The 25,454-nt window shown below is 34.5% G+C and overlaps 1 protein-coding gene across 1 annotated transcript in view; it reads left to right on the forward strand.

Annotated features, from left to right (window-relative positions):
* The window catches only part of GALNTL6 (polypeptide N-acetylgalactosaminyltransferase like 6), a 1,158,724-nt gene that overhangs the window by 514,373 nt on the left and 618,897 nt on the right, over positions 1-25,454 (forward strand). The window contains exon 5 of the mRNA XM_025462860.3: positions 7,898-8,064. Within this exon, the coding sequence (XP_025318645.1) occupies positions 7,898-8,064 (167 nt within the window). The remainder of the gene's footprint in view (positions 1-7,897; positions 8,065-25,454) is intronic.

Below are 25,454 nucleotides of genomic sequence, written 5' to 3' on the forward strand. Positions count from 1 at the left end.
GTACTAAAGTAATTGCCTAGCCCATTTAAAAATATTACAGCATTTACATACTTCTAAATGATCGGATTCTTACAGAGATGTTTTAAAGGCTAAAAAATAGGATGACAATCACATTTCCAAAAGATTATGTAAGCAGAAGTGATGAATATTGGGTTCTTATTTTTTGTTCTGTGCTATCTAGCTGTATGAGTTATAAATGCTTTACAGAAAATTGTAAACTTTTAGGTCAGGAATAGTACCCATCATTGTACCATTTCTTTACCTGCTATATTATTTTGCCAATTTGACTGTAAAATAATTTGTTCAACTTTCTAAATCTGTAAAGGTCTCAATTCTCAATTAAATAAGGAACTAAATTTGATAATTTTTGAAATGTGGTTGCAGCTCTAAAATGTGTTGCAGCTGTTTCTATAGATGTGAACCCTTATGTATTATAACTTTTTTTGTCTATGAAGAAATTAAAGAGATTTAGTTAAATTTTATCTAAATGTAGTCTTGTCAGGTAGTTTCTATTTTTCCTTTTCTCCCCCTCCCACCCTTTTTTGAATGAAAGAAGGCAGAAGCCTAAAATAGCTGTGTTCATTACGCTTATTTGTCAAATATTTCTGAGTAATTCCTTCTGGATCCTATAGGATTGCACTTTCTGGGCCCTTGTGCTGTGTGACTGATTCTGACCAATGAGTTGTAAGTAGAACACAATATGTCATTTTAGAGACAGACCATTTATTTACCAGCTTGAGACCCATGAGTGTTCTCATTTACCTCTAGCAGAGTGATTAAAAATGGTAAAAACGTTGGCTGCACTGACTGCAGTGAGCAGAGACTCTCCTGCCAAACAGTGGTGAACAAATAAAGCAGCAAGAAAGATGGAGCCATTGTTTGGAGCCATTGGCATTTGGGGCTGTTTATGACCACAACATAACATTCTGACTGATATATTTAATATAAGCAAATAGAAAAACAAACAATAAGACAAAAAATAAAGCCATACATTAAATAAACTAACGGAATGACCTATAGATTGAAATATGCAAAAAAGTTCACTGAAACATTTTATTCATGTCTTGCAATCCAAGAGTTTAAATTTTAAAAATCTGTGTTTTGATAGTGTACCCAAAATGAAATATTCAACCTAAGGTACTAAGAGGGAATGCAATGTGAAAATGTTGGGGTCCTGGAGCAAACAGCCAAGAAAGACTTCTTGAAGCATCTTTGGTGCAAAAAGGTGGTTCTATTAAAGCACAGAGACAGGACCCATGGGCAGAAAGAGCTGCACCAAAGTCATGAGGAGTGGCTGATTATATACTTTCAAGTTGAGAGGGGATTAGGGAAAGCATTAGTCTCTAAGGAATTTGGAAGCAAGGTTACCAGGACCTTGAGGGGCCAGCTGTTGTTAGGAAAATGTCATTTACTAATCTCTAGTAAAACCTTGGTCATGAGACACTTCAGATATATACCAGGAGGCCATATGCTTGCAGGATGATTGCTAACATATATCTTGGTGGGGGGGAAGGGGGTTGGGGGGTGGGCTGAGGTAAAGGAAGTTTCCAAAGGAATTTTTTTATGTTAAAGGAGACTTACAGGATCCTGGAGGTTGGGCTAATGTTAAGCTAAGTTTGACTTTGCCATTAGCAAAGTATTAACATAGGAGCAGTTGAGTTCATACAGAAAGGTCACTCTGCCTGTCTTAAGGACTTGTCAATGGGATGTAAGTTGTAAAGAAACTTTTTTTTTTTTTTTTTGCTTTTCTTCTCCACATCAGAATGTTTAGGTGATGGTCAGGAAAATGTGAAGGTTTTAAGAACCTCAAATGCAAGTTTAGTTAAATGCCCACAATAAAAATGTTGACATTGGTTGCATGAGTAATAAAATAACTCTTTAAATATAAAATAGCACTATAAATATATATATGTATGTGTATATATATGAATATGTATACATATATCATTAATAAGTCTGGTACTTATTTTATATATCTGAATTAAAATGCATTGATTGGCCTATTGCTATTGTTGAAAAAACATCTTATTTTTGTGTGTGAAATCAATGAAATTATAAAGATAAATTAATATAAGTATGAAAGGAATGACATTATATTTAAAATAGACAATGTTGCAAATTAAAAATAATTTTTAAATCTCTCAGTTTATCAAATACTAATAGGGAATATCAGAAAATGTTTGTGTATTTTGTTTTGAGAAAAACAGAAGAATATGAGAAACTTTCCATTTATTTTCATTAATAAGAATGGTTTAGCAAAATATTTATAGATTAATTTTTTGTTAGCTTTTTAATATACCTTCCTGATTCGTCATTTCTCTCAAGTAACTTTTTAAAGAACTTAAACTATTTCTTTTGTCTCTCTGGTACATTTAAAATTTAAAGAGTGTTTTTCCATCATTTAGGTGAATTGTTATTTAACAAAAGTATGTTATGTAACATCTCTTACTTAATTTAATGACTCATCTCTAAGCCATTCTTAAACTCGAAGTTAATTTTATGCAAATGCTTATTTTAAAATAACATAGCAATATGAAATGCAATAATTACAGGAATTTTCATTCATATTCCTATAAGCTTAATGCAAAAATGTTTTAATTGGTCCCTATTTTCTCTTCAGAAATTTGCTACCTACCTGTAACATAAACACATAAATTGTGTTTGACTTTATTTTACTTATTTCTTCAACACAGTTCCATATTACCATATTGTTTTCATATTTAACATATTTCCATTCTCAACCTGACTTGAAATTAAGCCTAAAATATACAGGTTGCAGATTCTTAATAAAGCCCTGGATATGCTTCAATATTTCTAGTAATGCTGAGAAGCAGTCATTTGGAGCACAACTCCAAGAATCCAGTGGCTGAGGTTGGGAATGAATTCAGGTTTCTTTGGAGCAAGTTAAGTACTAGAATGACTAAATATAATTCAATCAGATTAAACCCTGGTTTTCTTTAGAGTAAAAAATTAGATCAGTATCCTCATTATCTTTTGCCAAAACTATTACAATCTCCAATCTTTCTGTCTCATCTCTGCTCTCTTCATTGCCTGCCCTAATATGTAAACATGATCCTGTCTCCCTCATCACTAACAGTATATGAAATATTTCACGTTGACTTCAGGCTAACGTCCAGATTCCTTAGAATCACTTTAAAGACCCTACATGATCTATTCTTAACATACAGACTCATCTATAAAGACTTCTCTAATTCTTTCAGACAAAGTTAGCCATATTTCCTTTGGGCTCTGATTGCTGTGTGCCATCTATTATGTCACTTGTGTCATTTGAGTCAAATCATTTTATATATCTGCCTACTGGTCTGTGAATCCTTAAGGGAAGAAACCATAATTTATTCAACTTCCCATCCTAAGTGTCTCTCACTTTCCCTCATGTAGTCCCAGTCTCTCCTAGTTTCCTCCCTCCTTCCACAGAGGACTTCAGATAAAATAATAACAATTAAGAAGCAATAACAGCAATGACAATAATGTAATATTTATCAAACCTTTGCTATTATCAGATATGCTTACTGTACTAAGTTCTTTGCATGGATTATGTAACTTAATTCTCGTGAACATATTATGAAGGTTGTTGGGGCTTTTAAAATTTAATTATTGGGCAGCCCCGGTGGCGCGGCGGTTTAGCGCCGGCTGCAGCCTGGGGTGTGATCCTGGAGACCTGGGATCGAGTCCCACTTCGGGCTCCCTGCATGGAGCCTGCTTCTCCCTCTGCCTGTGTCTCTGCCTCTCTCCCTCTCTCTCTCTCTGAATGAATAAATATAATATTTTTTAAAAATAAAATTTAATTATTTAATTTAATGAATTTATTCATTTTTTTCCCCTGCAGTGCCCCACAGAGAGAAAATTAGTCTTACAGAAGTTAAATAACCTGCCCCTTGTCACATGGGTGTGAGTGGTAAAGCCATCATGTGAACCTAGACGTCTGATGTATAAAGTATGATTTTTCAATATTTGAGAAATGAATCAGCACAAGATATTAGGGAGTTTTCCATGTTGGTCTAATTGAAAAAAAATTATACACATACATGTAAAGAAGGTAACTTTATTGCTAATAATCTGCTGATTAGCATAAGGCTATTTTTATATTACACTGTGTCAAGTCATGATAGCTGTATTTTATTAGGCATGGGGAAGACTCTGGGCAGAGCATCAGAAATTAAGAAGTTGAGGGGCACCTGGGTAGCTCAGTGGTTGTGTCTGCCTTTGCCCAGGTTGTGAGCCTGGGATCGAGTCCTGCATCAGGCTCTGCTAGGAGCCTGCTTCTCCCTCTGCCTGCGTCTCTGCCTACTCTGTGTGTCTCTCATGAATAAATAAATATTAAAATCTTTTTTAAAAAGAAAGAAATTAAGAAGTTGAAAGAAATAAAATACATACATGAAAATATTAAAAAAAAATTGAAATGTCTCCATGCATAACAAATTGCAAGCCTCATAATGCAACAGAAGTAATATTTTTTAAAGAATTTTGATCATCACTTTATATTGAAAGTCTGTTTTTGACAAGTACAGTATAATTTATATGCCTATGTCTAAGAACAATTTCCCTTAGAAGCAGGCCTTGAGACAAAAATTTGACTGTAGTAATTTTTTAAATATTTTATTTATTTGAGAGATACAGAGAGAGTGAGAGAGAGTGAGAGAGCACTAGTGAGGTGAGGGGCAGAAGGAGAAGCAGACTCACAATTCAGCAGCCCCACCCCACCCCCGCCCAGCCCCGCCCCGGCCCCATGCAGGACTTGATCCTGGAACTTTTGGATCATGACCTGAGCCGAAGGCAGATGCTCAACCAAATGAGCCACCCAGGAGCGCTTGACTGTAGTAATTTTGAGGAGGAATCTCAGAAAGTACCTAGGAAGGCTGAATGAGGAAGTAAGACATGGAAAGGAAAAAAGCCAGTACAAGATATACTGTCAACATGCTTATCGCTGTGGGCAACCGAAGGTCAGTCTTTCTGGGAAACTGGTACACAATATAGAATATACCTCACAGTTATCTCATCATAGGACTGTTTATTCTCCAACTTCCCTTCTTCATTGGTTGATACATGCTCTGGGGGGCATTAATTTCCCCCCAGAACTTCTAATCTGCTTTTGTTCAAAGATGAGGGAAAGCACTCAGTTGGCGAACTGCAGGTATAATAAAGGATCCTCTTGTCATATACTGGGCTGGTGAATGCTCAGGAAATACTGTGGTCCACTGGCACCATCTAGTATAGCCTATCGCTCACAAGCCTGTTCCTCCAGTAAAACAGATCTCTTCTGGAGCCAAAAACATATACATGCACATAGATATATACATAGACAAAAAGATGAGTATACCATATATATAATTGCTTTGTTCAGCAGGATATTTGACACTTCAACCTAAATATGGTCAGAATTGAACCCCTCCTCACCTCCAAGCCTTGCACCCCTGAAGATGTGCCCCTCACGCTGTGCTTAGTCAGTCTGCATTTCTTAAGATCAATTGCCATGTCCAAAACATGGGAGTCCTCCTTAAACTTCTTCTCCCAGACAGTTACCAAGTCATGTCAGTTTATTCCTAAATATATATTGAACCTATCTTTGCTGGCCACCTTCAGCTCTTGAATTTCTGCAACACTTTCCAAACTGGTTCAGGGGACTCTCTTAGCAACTATAACATCCTATAAAATCTCTACATTATCAGTTTAAGTTTAAAACTCCAGCTCTCTAGTCTGTTTCTCCTCTTAGGTTGTAAATGTCTTAAAGTCAAGGATTAGGTTTTGATCATTGTTTTATCTCCATTTTGGATCCTGGCTTATATCAACCCTCGTATATCATTGTAATTTAGGTGAATGAATGAATAGGAGAGATCTTTTCACATCTTATGTGTGGTAATAGTTTGAACTCACAGAGAGAAATTATTGAAAGCATTTTTATGCAGGAAAGCCTTATTTGCATAGGATCAGTCTTGCATCTGTGTCTGCCTTTTTTCTGAATAGATTGTATAGAGCTGTCATACATCGCTATTGATTGCTTAGAGGGGATTGCTCTGAATGCAATTCTTATTTAATTTATAACCCAGTGATATATGCAATGTCTCATCTTATGTTTGAAAAATAATTTGCCTTATTGGGAATATCAGTTGCATTCCCAGTTGCGTTGTTGGGTATGATGGTTTGCACAAGTAGGTTCAAAATATTGATATAGTGAAGCACCATAATCTGGGTCTTTGGCTTTGTTGGAATAGGTCTCCATGATTATAGCAATGTATGTTGAATTACTTTAGCACTCTTTTCCAGACTCGTGCATTCTGTGTAAAAGCATCTATTTCACAATACTTCCTCGGAAATCACTTACAGATCTTTTTTATACGCTATTATAATTTTTTAGCCATTCTGTGTTATCCTAAAATGAATTTCAGATTTTTTTCTAGCATTTAATGTCTAGTATTTCATGATATAATCTTGATGCTTTTGCCAACTCTTTTCATCATATTTAAAAGCAACAAAGTCTACTTGTTTTATAGATATTGTTACAAATAAATTCTGAAATTAAATAACTGATAATAAAGGGACAGAATAAAAAAGGAAGTGTTTATATTTGTATATTCAGAATATGTATTTAAAATATTTAATTTTATTTTCCAAGATAGTTAGTTTTGTTGGCTTTAATTACATTGTCATGTTTTTCCAAGCTGTAAGGCGACTTTGATTGTAGATTCACAGCAATTTTTAATATATCCTATTGAGATCATACTGAAATAAAGTCTTGAAACGAACGGGAAAATATTTTAAGTAATGTTTTGAATATTCTAGTGCATTTCTATACATCTTGGTAGATCTACACATACATCAAAGCATGCTGTGGTTTGTTTCCTCATCAAGACTAAATAGTAGCCTGTGTCCTGGCAAAAGCTGAAGCACTAGGTGTTTTTACATTTAAATTGAAACCATTTCTAGAGTTCCACTCTATATTTTGATTTCAAGTTATTCATATCAAAAAATTCACTGAATTTAATAATTGATTGAAATTTTACTCTATTTTAGTTTTGAAGTAACTCAAAGATTTCACAAACAAGTGAATTTGTCATCCTCAATAAAATTTGGGCAACTTGCTGAACTAAGAAGTAAATGAGATTTGAGACCAGATTCCTGTCCTTGTGCAGCTTATAAATTAATTACATAAATAAAAAATATGCAAAAATAACAGTTACACATAGTAAATTGCTTTTAACTAAGCCAAAAGTTAAAGCCCACGTTCTTTTTGGTATCTCAGACTTTTTCATAATGAATAAAGCAACATGGGCTCTGCTTATAATTTCCACTAGAAATGTGATAATGTCTGGGTTCGGATCTTAAGGTAATGTTATTATGTGGTTGTATCAGTATATGCTTATTTAAGATTACCTCTTCATTTATTTCATTGTAAAACTGTGTTTATCCCCATAGAGCTTAAATATCGCCCAGCATTGAAACACACAACTCAAACTGATTAACTGAGCGTAATTATTACAGAAGTTGGATTTCTAGAACTTCTCAGGAAAGCTCTCTAAACCTTAACTATGTTATAAGTGAAAAAAATTTTAACTCATAAAATTTGTTCTCATTATTATTAGTAATATTAGGAAAAGTTTATACCAACAATAACATGTTTCCATGCATTTCTTACCTAATATCTGAGCTCCTGATACAAAAAGGATAAATAATTATTTCATTAAGAGCACATGTGAAGAGGATTATTAATGAATTTCAGGAATGAACTGAGTAATTATTATGATGTACAAGCTCTGATTGGAAAAGTATTAGACAAAGTCTAGTTTTCACAGATGTTTGATAACGGTGAGTAAAGAGCAGTAAAAGATATATTATCATTTTGCATTTGATATTGCTTTTTTTCCTCCTCTATCATCTCTAGTTGTAAGCACAAGATGTACCTGGAAAGGCTGCCAAACACCAGCATTATTATCCCATTTCATAATGAAGGTTGGACTTCACTCCTGCGTACTATCCACAGTATAATTAACCGAACTCCGGAGAGTCTGATAGCAGAAATCATCCTAGTAGATGACTTCAGTGATAGAGGTAAGATACAGTTAATATATTTTACTTAATTCTGTTATTACCTACATAATCATCACTGGCTTAAAAAAAATTGGAAAATTATTTTGATGTTTCTTTCTGATTCTATCTGGAGGGTGATTATGAAGTTTTGCCTATGTTGTGCTTTCATAAAATGTTGGCCAAATGTAAAAGAAATGAATGAGAAGGTATTGGTGTTGTTTGGGAAACTATAAGACATTTGCATTACACTTCTGTTGTAAATTAGACAGGTGTTGGCAAAATGCCTCAAGTTCTTTCAGCTTCAGGACAAACATTGTAAAATATGTTATTGTAAGTACATATGAATAGGGAAATATTCCAGTAGATTTACAAAATCTGTTCCTGTTTCTGAAAGGCATCTGCTCTATTATTTGCCTGTATGATCTATCTCTAGGTTGTGCTTGTGTTACTTCATAAATACCAGAAATTGTAAATAACACAAATATTTTTACTTAGCAATTCCAACTATTTTCCCTATCTGAACAAGAACCAAAAAAGTCCAGTATCAGAAAATTTGACAGAAGCTTTAATATTTCTACCATTCTGAAAAACATGATACGGTTTATAAGACAGGGAAATAAAATCATAGAAAGTTTCCTGAGATTAGGGCTTCATTAATCACCTTTGTTCTGAATGTGAGAATTGTTAATACTGTATGGAAAGTTAAGCTTCTCTCTTTTGGCTGATGTGAGTGAACAGGAGGAAACCTTTTCTATTGATGTTCATCTGTTTGGGAATGCAATGTTCTACCTTATATTTTATTGCATGAAGGAGCTCTGCTTAACTATACTGTATTTCTGTAAGAGAGAATGGCAGTAAAAGAGTTTAATTGCATGTTATCCTTTTGCATCTTGAACTCAAATGGGTTAACTGAAGTTTTGAAAATCTCATTTGCAACAAAAATGTCAGTTTCTTCATACTCTCAAAAATTCTATAAAAGTAAAACTGTTCAGTGTGTTAATATTAAGTTTTCTTTAACTGAGTCCCAGACTTTAATGATATACTTCAAATACTTCATAGTTTACATGAAATTAACATGTTTTGAAATTTGTATGACCAGAATTAGGTTGTCTAACATTTCATTAAAATAACAAACTACCAAGTTGGTAATTTAGGTTGATTTCAAATAGTTTTTGCCTTAGGTAAAGGCAAATAGTGTTGCTTAGGTAGATATGCACTTAATACTACCCAATAATGCATCCAGTATCTAATGCTGGAATTTATTACTTACAAATTTATTTAAATAACACATTGATTTCTGTTCTATTCTAATTGAGGCTACTTATTTCAAAGTAATCACTATACCTCAGACTAAAAATACATATTTAATGCGTTAAAGCTAAAACTTTAAACTTTGCTTTTAAATAAAAGAATGAAAAGAGGAAGTAAAGATCTGGAGCTGCACATCACCAAATAGATGGTCTTTTGTGGTTGATTGCTACTAAGAGAAATGTTCTGTGGAGCATTTTCTACATAATTAACAGCAGACTTTTGACCTACAGATAATATAGTAGGAAACACTTGGTAGCAGAAAATTGTGGCTTACAGAGCATTTTTTTGCCGAAATTTTCTCAGAGACATTTTTCACTTGAACAACTTTAAAGAGGGAGAAAGTAGTGGCATCTACATTTGTCTTGACATAAAATCATTGTCATCTTTTGTACAGTGACAATTTTGATGGACTATCCTTCTGCATATGTTACATGGGAAGTGACAGAAGACTGTCAATGTAATTAGTGTAACAGAAGTACAACAAAGAAAAAAGGATTATTTGGGATAGTAATGGTGATTTTGACTTTTCTATTGGGCATTTTTAAGGATAACAATTATTTTTAATGTTTTAGTATATCTTTAATTTAGAGATTGTATTCCTATGAACTATCAAGTTGAAAGTATTATTTTATGAACATTAAACTTTCAAAAGGTTAAAATATTTTGAATATTAATTTTAATTATGTTAAACTCTTGATATATGGAAAAATAAGCTTTGCAAGAAAAATGTGATAAAATACTTCTGTAATCTTTTAGAATATGTCATAATTCAAAAGTTGCATTGAATAAGAAAGATTATTCTTCCAAATTTTTATTTCATATTAAAAAATCTCATCTGACAAAATATGGGGGTTAGGTGGACCTAATTCAATCCTCCTTCCTGAATTATGAGAAATACAGAAGGTTAACATGAAAAACACAAGTTAGAATTCCAACACCAACTATTAACTATATGATGTCAGGTTAACGAATTCTATTTCTCAGATTTTTTTTAATCAAAGTGAAGATAGTTTTTAGTTATCTAAGTAACTTCTTGTAAAGAGGTCAGGATGGAGAGCTGACTTGAATGGTTGAATGAATTGTACACCTGTAAAGGAGAGTAATTTCTCTCAAAAATTGATTTCTAGTCATCAAATATTCCCCTGCTGCTATAATAAAGAGTGTCTATACTTCTTTGTGAGGATCCTCTCAATTTAATAAAATCTATTCCACAAGAATATCTATCTATCTATCTATCTATCTATCTATCTATCTATCTAATCTATCTATCTATCTATCTATCTATCTATCTATCTATCTATCTATCATTTATTGTCTCCAGAAGCAAAAGAAGGCAGAGGGCATGTGAGGACAAATTGTAGTAATTTATAGCATGTTAGAAAAGTTAAGTTTGCTTTAACATTAAAAAAAATCAAATTCTACCATTAGGTAAGTAACTTACTACAGATATGGAAGAAAAATTACATTCTAAAGGTTCATCAAAAGGAGAATAAAAAGATCACGTTACCTACTTATGTTACATGAGGAGCCTTACATGAGTATTTATCAAAATTCCTTTTAAGTTTATTTTCTCCCTTATAAGAGAAGGAAGGTATCTTAGGACATCTCTTGTTTACAGAGCCTCTAAGACAAAGACGATTTTGCTGCTTCTTTTTATTATGATATTATCTCTACACATGCTGTTAAAAGTTAATATATTTTAAAGTGTATTTATACATTTTTTGGACAACCCAGAAATTGTAAGCCTGCAACATGTAGGGCCTTTTTCACCAGTTCTTTAAAAATCAAACTAAGTAGGCCAGACAAAATTTAAAGTACAGGAAGATATGGGTTTTTGGCTTCCTTTAAGAAATTATATGTCTGAAATTTTATACTTTATATTTATTTTTAGAAATACATTCTAATTTCAAGTCTGTACATTTAAACACCTTTGCATTATAGCTTTTCTGGATATTCTGCAATGTCCTTTGGCCAAAGGCAATACAGTTTTGACAAGGCTTAATCAAATATTATTGCCTTATATTTTATGTCCTTTAGGTCAATAGAATAGCTACATGTGCAAAGAAAAAAGAAAAAAAAAGAAGAACCAACATGTTAGCTATCTTAGTAGCACAAGTTGAATATCACTTGGAATTCAGGGTTCCAAATAATGTAAGCCCTCTAGTAATCGTCAAATTCTGTAGTAGTTGTTTTCATAGCAATAGAGAAAAAAATACTAAAATATTTTATAATTATAGAATAATTTTAAATATTACAAAGTGATTTTTAAAAATCTTCTTGAATAGGGTTGACCCAGTTATCAAATACAAAACAAAACAAAACAAAAACAGGTGCATGCCATCTCCAGCAGTTCTCAGTTTAGATATTCTTCCTAAAGCAGGCTCAGTAAACAGAATGTTGTTTTAGGCTCAGTAAACAGAATGTTGTTTTAGCCTCCTATCATAAGCCCTCTGTCTCCAGAAACATGACAGTATGGGCCTGCAGGTAAGTTTTCAACAACAACACTATGTTTTTGCTATCCAAAGCTTACCAAAGTTAGTGAATGTGATTATTTTTTCCCCCAGCAAGCTCTCAGAAATACATTTAACAACTTAACTTGAGGCCTGTAACGAGGCTTCATGATGACTTTAAAGCAGGACTAATCCTGGGCTTATCTCCAAATTCCAGACAACCTTAACAGCATCCACATGGAAAATGTTGAAATGTGTGAAATAAGCTGGGGCTTAACCTCAGAGATAGGGCATATTTGAACCTGACAATTCTCTAAACTTTGTGCGTTTAGATGAATGCAAGTTCACCTTAGGCTAGTCCCAGAAGAGCTGCTGACACCCTTCTGTTGAAGGAAGTATGGAGGTACAGCTCTGCACGCCCAAGACAGGTGCACACAGACTCACTCCCTCTTGTTCCTGCTAGTTCCAAACCCCCTGGTTAAGAAAGCTAGGAGTGGAGTATTTCAAGTTCAAAAAGAACTATTATGCTGCATGTACAAGTTAGGGGGAAAATCAGGGACTAGAAACCGTCATCCCAACCCAGCAAAGAAGCAACTTTGAAGAAACCCAGTGTACTTTTCTGCCAACAGCATAAGTCCTTATTACTTATTGGGTAGTTCACGGACCAGCAGCAGCAGAACCACATTGAAGGTTATTAGAAATGCAGAATCTCGGGCCCCATCCAGGTGTATCAGAATCTTTATTTCAACATGATCTTTGTATAATTTTTATGTAAATCAAAGTTTCAGAATAACTTTCATGTATTTCAAAATTGGGGTCGAAGTAATATGAGTAATGAATAATATGAATAATATGCATAAGTAGCATAATTTAGAAAATTTCCTGTTTTTTGTGTATATTGTTGTAAATACATGTTCCTACTTGGTTTTATTGTTTAGTGTGCAGTTGATATTAGATTCATAAATCTGTAAGGAAAGGCTGGGATGGAAATCCTACAGTATTATCTCTACAATATTTTAGATATTAATTTTACATTTATTATTACATTTCTTTGACAGATTTTAGCATTTCCATAGATTCATAGACATTTGCTCTGCCTTCTGATGAATTCATTTTATAGCACTCTATGTTTAGGTTATCACCATTATTCCCTCTCCTGTAAATTTTTCTCCCTTTTCTAACATTTTATAAGTCTATTTTGCTTTGGAATCATTCAATGATTTCCACGCTAAGTTCAGGGTGTGGAAAAGAAATATATATCTATATACCTATAATATATATAGAAATATTTATATGGAAAAATATATATTATCAACCAATAGCACAGCAATTTCTTTAAAGATCCATATTACCATAAAAATCTCCAATTCCTTACATCGTTGAAAGTGTTTATTCATCTTTACAATGGTGGGAATATTTTAAATTACATCACAAATGGTAATGATGAGTCTTGAATTTGATTCTATTTTACTCAAGTAGTCTCCAAGTGTACATTAAGGAAAGTTTCCATAAGCCGACAAATCAGTTAGCACATGTTTTACAACTGTTCGAAGTTGGAAGATATCATCAGTGTGAAAAGGTCATAAAATAGATAAAGAATGGTAGTGCATTTCTATTTTATATGATAAAATACTAACACTAAAGTGCATATAAAGATTCTGAGATGACAGTCAACAAAAATGTTTTAGTGCTGGTATTCCATCAGATACTCCACTAGACTATGAGACACGCAATTTTTATGTCTCAGATTTATTGAGAGTGAATCACTGTGACGACTCTTGTAATTGTGCAGATTTAATATTTATGTTTTAAATTGTAAGGATAATTGTACTTTAAAAATACAATATTAAACACTAATAAGTGGCAGGAATTAAGAAAATGTAAAATACAACTGTATATTTTTTTATTTAGAAATTCAGCATCACTTGCTAAAGACTTCAAAGAACGCTATTCTGATTTCGGTTGATAAGTTTGGATATCATGTTGCATTATGGTGAAATGTATAGTTTTAATAAAATAGTTCCATTTTACCAATTAGTTTAGCATCTGTGGTTGAAAGGGAGTCAAAACACAGAGTGGCACCATATCCTAGGGTCATAAATATGAATGTAAAGCAGTAATGTGTTCTCAAGGTCAGAGGAAAATGAGCCTATAACCTACAAGAGTAAGTTTTGGAAGTTACAAAATACAAAATTAACTCGTAGAAGAATCATTTTGTACTCATAAAATATGAGTGTTGCCCATCAGTGGCAGAATGTGCTTTGATAGAATCTATCTCAAAAGGCAAGGCATTTTGGGGATTTCTATCTCTACTTTTAAATTAAAAATCCAATTTCACATGGTGTACATGTCTACGTAAACAGTGCATCCGACAAAGCTAATGGGATTTATGTATTTTTCTTGAGCCTTAATGTTTAAAGTAGCATTTTGTCGTGTCCTTTTTCTTCTATACTGCAAATGTGAATGATCTCTCCAGTTTTTAGGAATGTAACTGAGGATTATACACAGATTCACAGTTCTCCTGATACTACTAGAATCCTTTATTTATTCTAGTAGAAGCCTATATTAAGTAGGTGCCTATTACAAATTAAAATAGAGGACTTTGAGATTCTCTAAAGGCATATGTTATTCTTAATGAACTGTTTTATGAATTAGCCTTTACAGCACTGGCCCTGGTAGGTTCAGAACACAGCAAAAGATTCATATGGGAATTCTATCTTTCTGTCCTCTAAAGAAAGTAATGATTAAACCTAAATTTGATTAAATTAATTTCAGTTTTAGCAGGATTTATATTTAATTTACACAGGTGTGCTTGTGGAAACTCCCATTCAAATAGATACTTTATGTAGTTAGTTTTAACAAAAGCTATTTAAAAATGTTCTGCTGTAGAATGTGAGAATATAGTGTGCGAGAGCATAGTCATCAGAATGAAATGTTTCGACATTAATTTTGAGCACAAAAAAACAAGTATTTTGGACTATGTATAATAGAATGAAAAGGTATGACCTAAGTTTCATTGCTTGGTTGCACTGTATGCTAGAGATCTCATATAATATTAGAACAAATTTTACAGTTGAAAATTTTGTTACTGCTTTCTTTTCCTTTGTCATTAAAAAATATTTTGTATACTTAAATGAATGAAATAAACAAATTAAAACCACGGTTCTCCATACCATACCATACCATGCCATACCATACCATACCATATTTATATTGTGAGATGTCTTGTAAAATGCCGTTATAGAGTAGTTAGCCAATTTGGGGCTTGTAAATACTTGTAGTTGCTTTCTGAGTCTCCCCTTAGGCCTTTTTTAAAAATATTTTTATTTCAAAGAGATGATAAATCTCAGCTACCTGTCATGTTTCTATCATTTTGTTCTCTTGCAGTTTTGTTTTCTTCTTAAATATTAGTTTGAAGCATATGAAATTGTCATTTTTTGTAGGACATTAAGTGGCTGAGTGACAATTTTTACATATTTCATCCTTAATAACCAATCATCTTAATAACCAACCTATCTTTGGATTGAACAATTATTTAGGGCTCATGTTTGAAATCAGTGATTTTAAAGGTGAAGGCTGGTAACTTCCATCATCAAGTAGTGAACAAGTCCATCTGCTTTTTTGGGAAGAAAACTCCACATGGTTGAATTAATATGGGTTTGGCATAGAAAGAGATGCTTCTTTTCAAAGCAAACTGTTACAGCTCACCGATGTCACAAAGGCATGACTTCCTCAAGAAAAATAAATTGTGCAATTCATTTTATGGCAGGTTAAATCCCATTTATTTTCCTTGCAGACAGCTGTTTTGAGTAGGATGTCACTTGTATGAAACCATTTTATGGATGTTGGGCTTCAGATCTTGGGCAGACATAACTTTCTCTGATGAAATAAAAGGTTATGTTTTATGATTATTTCTCTTGTCAGCAAACTTCAGCTGATGAGTTTTAATAATACAGTGTTCAATATTTCAACTAGCTCTTTTTGATATCTAAATATCCATCTGCTCTTAATTTAAAAAAAAAGACTGCATTGATGCAATGCAAAAAACACAAATATTTTCTCCTGTCAACCTTAAAAATAAAATAGCCAGTTGCTTTACTAACAAAATGAGTTTATTTGGGAATAGCAGGAGAATTGCAATTCAGGACAGGAAAACTATGGTAAACCATAGGAAAAACTGAAGAGACAAAGGAAAAGTCAGCCTTTATCAGGTTTTAGGAGGAAACTGAGGTGGGTTGTTTTAAACAAAAGTTTATTGGATAAAAACAAGAATTTGGGGTCGTAGTGGTTTCTCATTGGCTGCAAGTGGTGATTTTTGTGCTGTTGCTGGAGCATTTAGAGATACTCCTTCTTTTTCTTAAAAACCAGAAATGAAAAAAAAAAAAAAAAAAAAAAAAAAACCAGAAATGAAATTCCTATGTGACAAATGTGCTCCCTTGTCAAGAGAATTCTTTTTTTTTTTTTTTTATTGGTGTTCAATTTACTAACATACAGAATAACACCCAGTGCCCGTCACCCATTCACTCCCACCCCCCGCCCTCCTCCCCTTCTACCACCCCTAGTTCGTTTCCCAGAGTTAGCAGTCTTTACGTTCTGTCTCCGTTTCTGATATTTCCCACACATTTCTTCTCCCTTCCCTTATTTTCCCTTTCACTATTACGTTTCTTCTTCCTACTGGTTATGCAACCTTCAACCAAAGATGTGTTCATGACAGCTCTCCCTCTGAGGGTGTTTGATTCCATTCTAAATGAGGTTTCCTTTACTCCTTTTCACACTCCTTTATTTTTAATTATAACATTTGCTTAGAAAATTATTAATCTCTCTCATCAGTCAAGGTCTTTGATAAGTTGACAGATTTTAAACATCAAATGCATGTGTGTTTATGAAACAAATTCTAATAAATATTAAATGTTTTATATCAGCTGAGGAACAATTCCACATTAGAATGATAGGATCTTTGAGATGAAGGAATTTGTAACTGACATGGTACGTTCATAACATTTTATAGATAAATGAATGAAGACTCAGAAGGATGACCTCCTGCATCACACACTAGGTCAATATTATATGCTTATATAAATGCTAGACAAAATTAATATGTATGAATTTTGTGCTTAGCTATACAGGTTTTCTCTCCTCTGTAGTTTTCTCAGACATCTAATTCTGAGAAACTGGAACTGTTGTGCCCAAGATTACGTATCCGAGAAACCACCAAGGAGCTGACACCGATGCAAACACACAAGGGTTTATTACAAGCTCGAGCTTGGGTCCAAGTATACCCGAGACAGCAGAGCAGGGACTTGGACCTTGAGGTGGGTTCCAGCCTAGTTTTATGGACTGGTCTAAGGGACTTTCAGAAGGGGTGGAGGAATTTCTCAAGTTCTGTTTACATTCTGATATGGAGCTTTCAAGGGCATTAAGCTCTGTTCTCATATGATATGGGACTTCCTGCCACTGGCTTGAGCTCTGTTCTCATTCTAATATGGGGCTTAACTGAAGTAAGGTAAAGTTCAGCTCTTATTCACAGGGGCCTGAGATGGCTGTACTTGTGTTAATGCTGAACTTAAGGTGGAATGGCCTTAATTTTCTCGGCCTCCACAGAACCATTCTGATAACTATCTTTAATTTAATAAAACTGTACTACAATTATGTAGACACTCTAGATAATTGAATATAATTTATTACCTCCCCCCTTTTTTTTTTGCCTTAGGATCAGGATCATAATAGAAATCATCACTTTACTGTGTACACACAAGTATTGGAACGGAGAATTCATGAGAATTCTTGAACATACAAATTCCAGTTTGCATAATGGCCTTCTAGGCCTACAGGGGGCCAATCAGAACTTTCCTCCTGGAGAAAACAGTGTTTCTAACATTCTGAAAGTCTCACAGAGTAGTCAAATGGGTCGTAAAACATATATGTGTTTCATGTAGCTTCATAGGCTGATGTAAAGTAGAATTTATTGAGATAAGGGAATGGGTTTTAGGCTGGCCTCCTGTAGGTCATCAGATTGTATCTTATTCTGGATGTATCATTACAAAGTTAGGTAGCCTAACAAAGTTGCTTCACTATGTAGAAGCCAAGATACTTGCAAGATTTGCCTAGTGCAAAATGTCCCCAAAAGATGAGAGTTTTTCTAGGAAAGAGAGAAGCTAGGCTGGGGAGCTAGGAGGAGGAAGGGAAACATGACTTAGCAAATACCTGCCATTGAATTGGACACTTATTGGATAAATATAATTTATTTTTCTTCCCCCACTTTATCTCCTAAAACCTGGTGAAGAGATCTATACAGAATGTGTATGAATGTGTATGTATATACATATATATATGTGTGTGTGTGTGTGTGTGTGTGTGTGTATACATACATATGTGTGTGTTTTGAAAAACTAATGACTTCCTCACAGAACAGAAAACCCTGACCTCAATGCTAGAGTGGGCAATGAAAAAAAGAAAGCTGAATTTTATATATTGAATAAATTCTAGCTCTCTAACTTATAATTTTAACTTCTACATCTGTTTCTGTAGGAATATTAAGGCCATTTCCAACTTAATGGGGATACATTTGGGGTTTTAAATAAAAGTTAAGCAATTGATTTTTTTTTTTTCAGATAGGTTACATTTTCTTTCTGGTTTTGCCAAGTTGAAACACTCACTGCTTCTTAGAAAATAAATTAAAGACTATGAAGAAAAGGAAGTACTTATTATTTATTTTACACTACTGAGTATTGTAAATTTATAGACTCTCAGGATAGCTAGAAATATAGTGAGTAGTTAAGAATTTAGGTGTTATAAACAGTCTTGAATTCAAGTTTCAACTCTGCCACCTGCAGGCCTTGGAACCTTAGAAAGGGTTAGTTATGAGAAGAGATTACAGAAACAAGACATAATTTCACTGCTTCCCCCTCCCACTCCCCACTTTCAAGAAAACCTGTCTCTAAACTGGAAAGGGTAGGAAAAATAAGTCACCCAATATAGAGAGGAGATAGCAGAATAATCCATGACTGTTTCAAATATGTTCATACTTAAAGATCTAAACCATTGTTACATGCTCAATTAATTGCAACATTTATCTTTTAACCATGAATAATCTTCATGAAATAATGATGAAGGGAATAACTGCCCAAGACACGAGTCAGACAAAAAAATGTATATATGTACAAAAAAGACAAATTTCAGTTTCTGAAGTTCAGTGCACTTGTTTTTGATCTTTGGAAAAAAATTTAAAGTAATTGCAGCAATATGCTTTAAGTAATAAGATATATATTAAGTACTATGAGTCAGCACAAGTTTATTAAATATTAGTCAAACATTACCCAGTGGGATGTATGACTTCCAAGTTCAGATTCCCTTCTATTAGAACTGGGACTTCCTTCTCCAACAGGAGTGACCTGAATATAAGATGCTGTGAGACCCAATGAATCATTGGATACAGGTACAGGACATATCGCTTTCATACACCACTCTTACTTACAAACATTGGAGATAACCCCAGATTGCTGACACCAAGCAGCCTATATGTGCACCTTAATCATACTTCTCTGTTGAAAAGGGAACCATGCATGGGAGTTGCCTCCACTGAAATGGAAATCAAGCTGAGTCCAAAAGATGTCCTAGCAAGATGATTTTCAGTGGTATGGTAAGCTTCTAGGAATCTCTGACATACTGTTCTTCATAGCTAATCTTGTGTGTTGTCCCTTACTCAAGATCCCTATGCATCATTATGGAGCCCTAAAAAGAGCCAAAAGGTATGGCAGTCCTGATGAATCACCTATGACCATAAATGACATGATCATCTTCTAAAACCAAATAGGTCCCTCATGGCAGAAAGATTTATGAATCAAAAGAAGTCATACTGACAAACAGAGTCAGGGATATATAATCCCCAAGATCCAAGTCTATATTTAAATATCCACAGCTTCTAAGCAGCAGGCAATAAGCTAAAATGGAGATATTAAAAGCTATAAGCTCGTAAATGATGTATATATTCTAATGTGTATTCATTTTTCTTATGCTTTCAACAAATACTTTTTTAAAAAATTATTTATTCATAAGAGACACAGAGAGAGAGGCAGAGACATAGGCAGAGGGAGAAGCAGGCTCCATGCAGGAAGCCCGATGTGGGACTCGATCCCAGGTCTCCAGGATCACGCCCTGGGCTGAGGCAGGCACTAAACTGCTGACCCACCCAGGCATCCCTGGGAGTAGCTTTCTTACAGTTGGCCTATGGTACCAATAAATAAGGTCCCCTTAGTGACGACTACCTTGATTTTAGCCATATGATATCTAGGCAACTCCATTTTCATCTACAGTGACATGACAGATTTCAAAGTATCCTATATTCTGTATAGTAAATCATAATTTTAAAGGAGCTCCTGCCAACTCTCTTAATTTGTAGGGTACAGATGACTTGCTCCTCCTAAATGAATAGCATTTTTGCTGAGTTATAATAAGTCGACATTTACTAGTGATCAGGGAATTGATGACTAATTTCTATAATTTAATCACCAAGCACAAGGAAATCACGGGGTAGACTTTGCTTAGGACAGGAAAAGGAAAGGACTTAAATCAGAGAGAAAGATGACTACACTTGACTGAATGACCTACTTCAGAACTGTTTGTGGTCATGCTGTTCTTGAAAGAAACTGGGATATTACTGGTAGGCAGAATTTGCAAGAAAATAGCAGCGGACACCCAATTAAAATGCAATTCTATTTATAAGACTGTCCATCTAGGCGAAGGCAAATCTGATGTGTGAAAGAACGCAGCTCAATTTCACAGAGTTGGAGCTAATAATCCTAAAATTTGTATGGAACCAAAAGAGATCCTGAATAGCCAAAGAATTGTTAAAAAAGAAAACAAAGACTAGTGGCATCACATTTCCAGACTTCAAACTCTATTATAAAGCTGTAATCATCAAGACAGTATGGTATTGGCACAAAAACAGACATATAGATCAGTGGAACAAATAGAGAACCCAGAAATGGATCTTCAATTCTATGGTCATCTATTCTTTGACAAAGTAGGAAAGAATATCCAATGGAAAAAAAGACAGTCTTTTCAACAGATGGTGTTGGGAAAATTGGATAGCCACATTCAGAATAATGAAACTGAGTCATTTCCTCACACTATACACAAAAATGGACTCAAAATGAGTGAAAGACCTAAATGTGAGAGAAAGGAATAAATACATCCAAATGCTAGAGGAGAACACAGGCGGCAACATCTTTGACCTTAGCCATAGCAACTTCTTACTAGACACATCTCCAAAGGCAAGGGAAAGAAAGGCAGATGAACTATTGAGACTTCATCAAGATAAAAACTCTTGCACAGCAAAGGAAACAGTTGACAAAACCAAAAGCAACCTACAGAATGAGAGAAGATATTTGCAAATGACACACCAGATAAAGGACTAGTATCCAAAATCTATAAAGAACTTACAAAACTCAACACCAAAAGAACAAATAATCCAATCAAGAAATGGGCAGAAGACATGAACAGACATTTCTCCAAAGAAGACATACAAATGGCCAATAGACACATGAAAAAAAGTTCAACATCACTTGGTATTAGAGAAATACAAATCAAAACCACAGTGAGATACCTCGTTGTGATTCTGATCTCACAGTGGTCAGAATGGTTAAAATTAACAAGTCAGGAAGTGATAGATGTTGGCCAGAATGCTGATAAAGGGGAACCGTCTTAAACTATTGGTGGGAATGCAAGCTGATGCAGCCACTTCGGAAGAGAGTATGGAGGTTCCTCAAAAAATTGAAAATAGAGCTACACTATGACCCAGCAATTGCATTACAGGATATTTACCCTAAAGATACAAATGTAGTGATCCAAAGGGGCACCTGCACCCCAATGTTTATAACACCAATATCCACAATATGGAAAGAGCCCAGATGTCCATCAAAAGATGAATGAATAGGGCAGCCCGGGTGGCTCAGCGGTTTGGTGCCTGCCTTCGGCCCAGGGTGTGATCCTGGAGACCTGGGATCAAGTCCCATGTCGGGCTCCCTACATGGGGCCTGCTTCTTTCTCTGCCTGTGTCTCTGCCTCTATCTCTCTCTCTGTCTCTCATGAATAAATAAATAAAATCTTAAAAAAAAAAGAATGAATAAAGAAGATGTGGTTTACATATATAATGGACTACTACTCAGCCATCAAAAAAATGAAATCTTGCCATTTGCAATGATATGAATGGAACTAGAGGATATTATGCTAAGTGAAATAAGTGAATCAGAGAAAGAGAACTGTCATATGATCTCACTCATATGTGGAAGTTAAGAACAGAGCAGAGGATCATAGGGGAAGAGAGGATAAAATAAAAGAAGTTGAAATCAGAGAGGGAGACAAACCATAAGAGACTCTTTTTTTTTTCTAAAAAAAAAATTGTTTATTTATTCATGAGAGACAGGCACAGAGAGAGAGGCAGAGACATAGGCAGAGGGAGAAGCAGGCTCCTCGCAGGGATCCCAATGTGGGACTTGATCCCAGATCCTAGGATCGAAAGCAGATGCTCAACCGCTGAGCCACCCAGGTGTCCCACCATAGGAGACTCTTAATCATAGGAAACAAAGTGAGGGTCGATGGAGGGGAGGGGAGTGGAAGGGATGGGGTAACTGGGTGTAGACGTTAAGGAAGGCATGTGATGTAATGAGCACTGAGTGTTATATAAGACTGATGAATCACTGACTTCTACCTCTGAAACCAATAATACATTATATATTAATTAATTGAATTTAAATAAAATTTTAAAAAAGAATGCAGTTAAAGTTCAGGTGTCAAAGACTGAATTCTCTTGCAGGTCAGAGTTATTTACTGTCAAGTCCTGTATAGAAACCTGCATTGCATTTCTTCAGCCCATAGCCTAATTTTCTTCCTCCTTTTTTCCTTGTAATTGAACGGAATGAACATACTCTGTGGTTTAATGTATCAATGCCAGATGATCAAGGGCAGTATGTGAAATAGCACAGCAAATGAATGTATCATGCCAAACATGTTTCAAGATTTGGAAATGATGGCCACTTAGTATATCTAGAATTTGTTTTTATCTATTTCAGAATTTAAAAAGGTAACCCACTCTGATAATCTTAAGAAAAACTGTCTTAGTTTATAATCCAAAATAAGTAATACTTTATGTTAAACTTAAAGCCATTGGCACTGTAGGTCGAGAGTATTTTTTTTCTTAATATTTTATTTATTTATTTATGAGACACAGAGGGAAACACAGGCAGAGGGAGAAGCAGATTCCCTGTGGGGGAGCCCCCTGTGGAACTCAATCCCAGGACCCCTTGATCACACCCTGAGCCAAAGGCAGATGCTCAATCACTAAGCTACCCAAGTGGCCTGGTCAAGTGTGTTTCTGATGATTTAGTAAGATTAAATCACTTTCCTGGTAAGAGACATTATAAGGCATCACTAGTAATAGATACAGCAAATAATCTTCTCAAATTCTTTAAGCTGCTTTCCATTTTAAGATCAGGGAAAATCTCCAAGGTTGCTGAAGTCCAATGTGCTCAGTGGAAAAAAAAAATGCCACAATACCTCACATTAATGCTGGGCTTCATACCTGGTAGGATTAAGAAAATGCTTATGGGTTATGGTGCTACACTTGGCCAAAATTGAACCCAGGATAAGCTTTGGCCAAGATATTGCATAATGTATATCAGCATGTTTCTCATTTTGGTGTCTGAAATATGAAAATACTGAAAATCCGTTATTAACAGCGAGTCATAAGGGGCAGAAAATGGGGCGGCGTGTTTGAGGAAGGGACCCTGAGTCATGTTTAGTTCTGAAAACCAGTTAGACATATCAGCCAATGACTCTGCCTTTCTGTCTGTGTCATGAGTGGTGGTGGTTGAGTAGGTTATTCAGGCATCATCTTAGGTTTGAATTGTACCTTTACTGGCTTTATAACCATGAATAAGTGAGTTATCTCACCTGTCATATACTCAATGGGAAATTGGATTTCTACATGGAAAGTGATTAGAACTGGAATGGGTACAAAGTAAGCACTCAATTAGTCTGGCCACTGTTGTTTTTGCTATCAAAGGATGGAATTGAAGTAGATGACCTCTAATTCTATCTCCAACAAATCTGAGTAAAGAATCAATATCTATGCTTTTTAGATTATTAGAAATTATTAAGCAAGTAATTGTTTCTTCCCTTGAAAACTGTTAGCTTTTTTTTTCTACCTCTTTTTTTTTTTTTTTTTGTAATTTCAGGTGTAGAATTTAGTGATTCATTCCTTACATATAATAACCAGTGACCATCACAATGAGTACCCTCCTTAATACTCACCAACCATTTAGCCCATCCCTCACCCACCCCCTCCATCAATCCTCATAGAATTGTTACCTTTGAATAATTGTAGCACAGTGGTAGAAAGATCCTGTAAACCTTTACAAAGAACAAACATACTATCTTCATAGGCCTTTGATGTATCCTATGATTTCATATAGATGATTCTGAAAGCTATACAACTACCATTATTTTGAGGGGCCGCTGTATGGGTCAGTCAATTAATTAAGCCATGTGTTGGGACTTAAGATTCTTTTTCTCTCTCTCTCTCCTTCTGCCCCTCCATCCCTGCCCCCATTCATATGTGCATTCTCTTTCTCTAAAAAAAAAAAAATGTAATTATGAGTATTAGAGACTCCAATAAGCTCCTTATATGAGGATTTAATAAGTAACTAATGATTTAAGCAAATAATTTATAAACTGTTTAATTAAATCATTTTATTAAGAAAACAGAATAAACTAATTTGATTATGTAATAATAATTTAGTACTGGATCTCTCTGGTTCATTTGATATTGCTTGTACCCCTCCTTCTCATCCAGAGCATGCTTTTACAATCATCCTTTCTCAGGCTTTTCCATGGACTTCTCTTCTATATTCTTGAACATTGGTGATCGATCCCTCATGGTTTCATTCACCATTGTGAGTAAAACAATTCACAACGCATGTCATTGTGTGCACTGTCCTTGATTAATCAGTTCCCACTTTTTAAAATTTAAGTATAGTTGGCATAAAATATTACATTAGTTTCAGGTGTGCAACATGGTAATTTGACAGTTGTATACATTATAAAATGATCACCATGATAAGTCTAGTTACCATTGGTCACCATACAAGGCTATTACAATATGATTGACTATATTTTTATGCCTTTTTTTAACCTTGTTACTTATTTATTTTATAACTGAAGTTTGTAACTCTTAATCTCCTTCACCTATTTCACCCATCGTCCTACTCCCATAGCTTCTGAGAATCACTTTGTTCTCTGTACTTATGAGTCTATTTCTGTTTTGTCTCATTTGTTTGTTTTGGGTTTTTTTTAATTTAATTTTGTTTTTGTTTTTATATTCCACATATAACCAAATTTATACAGTATTTGTCTTTCTCTGACTTATTTATTAGGTTGCTTCCATATCTTGGCTATTATAAATAATGCCGCAATAAACTGGGGTGCATATACCTCCCCGAACTAGTGTTTTCATTTTATTCATATAAATATCCAGAAGTGGAATTGGTGGATCATATGGTAGTTCTATTTTTAATTTTTTGACAAACCTCCATACTGTTTTCCATAGTGGCTATACATTCCCACGAACAGTGTATAAGTGTTCCCTTTTCTCTA

The sequence above is a fragment of the Canis lupus genome, chromosome 25, assembly GCF_003254725.2.
Source record: "Canis lupus dingo isolate Sandy chromosome 25, ASM325472v2, whole genome shotgun sequence".
Taxonomy (NCBI): domain Eukaryota; kingdom Metazoa; phylum Chordata; class Mammalia; order Carnivora; family Canidae; genus Canis; species Canis lupus.